This window comes from Miscanthus floridulus, chromosome 8 (genome assembly GCF_019320115.1).
Source record: "Miscanthus floridulus cultivar M001 chromosome 8, ASM1932011v1, whole genome shotgun sequence".
Taxonomy (NCBI): domain Eukaryota; kingdom Viridiplantae; phylum Streptophyta; class Magnoliopsida; order Poales; family Poaceae; genus Miscanthus; species Miscanthus floridulus.
In genome coordinates, this window is record NC_089587.1 from 2133865 (window position 1) to 2136756 (window position 2892).

The following is a 2892-nucleotide window of genomic DNA, read 5'->3' on the forward strand; positions in this document are numbered from 1 at the left end:
TGGGTCTTCACCGAGAGGGCGTCCCCGGTCGATCGTTCCCCAGTCGGCTCCGGCCTCCCGGTCGGAGAAGAGCTGTAAGCAGAGGTTCGGTGTATTCTCGGTCGGAGAGGCGGACCGGAGTCGGAAGCGAGCGTCGTTCCTCCTTGGCCAGGCCTTCCGGTCGGAGAGGCGGCCCGGAGTCGGAGGCGAGCGCCGATCCTCCGTGTGCAGACCTTCCGGTTGGAGAGGCGGGCCGGAGTCGGAAGCGAGCGTCGTTCCTCCTTTGCCAGGCCTTCCGGTCGGAGAGGCGGGCCAGAGTCGGAAGCGAGCGCCGTTACTCTTTGGCCAGGCCTTCCGGTCGGAGACTGGATCGCCCCTCTAGGCTGTCGTTAGGTTTTTAGGCCGGCCCAGGAGTTACGCATCGTTAGCAACGTCATCTGTTGGATCGAGCTTTTGTTGAGAAGCAGGTACATGAGGGGCCCCGAGTTTATGAACCCGAACCAATTCAGTGCAAGCACGTATCCTGGATCAGATGGATTAGTGCAGCTAGGTAGTATGTGCTCGATCACCACACTTTTGTGCTGCAATGCGAGCTAGCCAGGTTAGTGAATGAGTTACTACTATATTATTACGTAATTTATTAATTATTTCAGAAGAGAAGAAATTTACAACCAACTCTGGTGCGGCGTGGTGCAGTTCGTTCATTCAAATTCAAATTATATATATTGTTGGGTGGATCGTTTGAATGAAAATAAAAAAGGATCCGAATGAAATTCCAACGTTCATTCAAATGAGTTCCTTGCTTGATCGAAGAGTGCAATAGTGATCATATATCATCATTATATATCGCTCAATCGATTGCACTTCCGTAAAGCACCAAAGGCTGCAAGGCAAGCATGTAAACATAGCCTATCCTATCGTATATGTATGTGTGTTGCGAACGGATCTATTTGATGCAATCACCATCCTTGATGAGCGAGCGCGCCTCGGCCCTTTAGTAATTATTACTTGTGAGAATAGTAGCAGGCAAACAAGGCCACGTTTAGATTGAAAGTTTTTTCAACCTGATAAATAGTACCACTTTCGTCTTATTTGACAAATATTGTCCAATCGTGGACCAACTAGCCTCAAAAGATTTATCTCGTGATTTCCAACTAAACTGTGTAATTAGTTATTTTTTTTACCTACATTTAATACTCCATACAAGCGGCTAAAAATTGATGTGATGGAGAGAGAGTGAAAAAACTTAGAATTTTGAAGGGAACTAAACAAGGCCCAAATGTTTCTAAAAGTTGCATTGCATTGCACTACACTAAGATGGCATAGCAAATTTGAATCCAGGCAGGCAGACTGGCACAGAATCAAATCATCCAATCAATCGTCAATATATAGTTGATGAAAGAAAAGAGTGACTGCCTCTGCCTCTGCCTGCTGATTGCTGAATCATCAATCCACCAACCAGCACCTGCTGATCAAAGGGGATTTGTTGCTCTGCAGTCTGCACGGCCTGCACCTGCATCTGAAATGGATGGATCCTGCCCGAATGGGCAATGTGGGCAATGGCAGGATGGTCAGGAGCAGATTGGGCAGAGCACGAGTCCGTTCTCGTTGCACTCCCCGCATCGCACCACCACCACCGTCCCTGCTTTCTTCCGCCGCCTGCAGGAAGCCGTGGTGGCGGCGACCACGGGAAGCGTGACAGCCAGCTTGCGGCTCCCCGAGCAGTCGAAGCAGGGAAGGAACCTCATGCCGCCACATCCGTCGCAGCAGTAGGCCCCTCCACCTCCGCGCGCCCTGGGCAGGCCATCCAGCAGCGGCGCCAGGAGGCCCTCCTCGTCGAGGCGCAGCACGTCCTCCGCGCCGCCCACGTGACGGCCCCGCACGAAGAGCCTGGGGAGCATGGACGCCGCCGCCGCCGGTGGAGCTGGGGCTCTGGCGCCGCCCAGCAAGCCCAGCTTGCTCCTGAGCTCGTCCCTGAAGCCGCGGTCCATGGACACGTCGCGCTCCCGGAAGGCGACGCCGTGCGCCTGCAGCGCCGCGCGGACGGCGTTGCAGGCCTCGAAGGTGGCGCGGACCCCGCGGAGGGAGGTGGTGTACAGCACAACCGCGGACGCCGACGACAGAGGGGGGCTTGCCTTGGAGGCGGAGGAGTTGCCGTCGATGGCGCGGAGAGGGATGCGGCGGCGGCGCTGGTGGTCCCTGCCGCCGTCGAGCTTGCAGGAGGAGGGCGTGGTGGGCTTGGCCGGCGTGGAGGGGTCCACGAGGCCGGCCATGAGCTCCCAGGAGTTGATGACCTCTGCCTGGGGCTGGGATTCGGGTTTCGGTGCTGGGGGTGCTTGTTGTCTTGTCGTCGTTGGTGGACGCGGCAGCGGGGGAGGAGGGGGAGGAGGCACGTAATGAGTGGCCGCCGCCGCCGGCGGCGGCGGAGAGAACGGCTCTGGGCCAAGGGCAACAGGCTTGGCGGTGGAAGACGAGGAGGAGGAGCAGTAGGCTCGCGGACTGGTGAGGATGCCGTAGGTGGAGGAGGTGAGGGAGACGATGTGGTGGTGGGAGATGATGCGGCGGCGGTCGTCCTCGGCGCCGTCCCCCTCGAGCAAGGAGGACGAAACGCACCCCATCCGGCTGCTGCTGCGGTACCCGATCCAATCTGTGGAAAGGGAAGGGAAGGATTTTGGGCAGGGTGCGGGGTGGGTGGAAGAAGAAGAACTCAAGAAACAAGGGGGGAATCGGAATTTGAAATTCAAATGAAGATGGCTCGCCGCAGGCTGCAGGGATCGTATTTCAACGAGTCGAAGTCAATCCACGTGGAATGACTCGAGTGGACCACCTCCTGCTCCTAGTCCACCTGGGCTGCGCTTTGAGTGGACCGGCCCTATCCGCTGCTCTTCTTCTGATCTGAACACGCTAAATGGG

General features: G+C 56.6%; 1 protein-coding gene across 1 annotated transcript; it reads right to left on the minus strand.

Annotated features, from left to right (window-relative positions):
* Nucleotides 1-1259: 1259 nt before the first annotated feature.
* Nucleotides 1260-2625, minus strand: LOC136470869 (uncharacterized protein At3g28850-like). The gene has a single exon (XM_066468599.1). It carries the CDS (start codon nucleotides 2595-2597, stop codon nucleotides 1551-1553), a length of 1047 nt encoding a protein of 348 aa, XP_066324696.1. The 5' UTR covers nucleotides 2598-2625; the 3' UTR covers nucleotides 1260-1550.
* Between the last annotated feature and the right edge of the window lie 267 nt (nucleotides 2626-2892).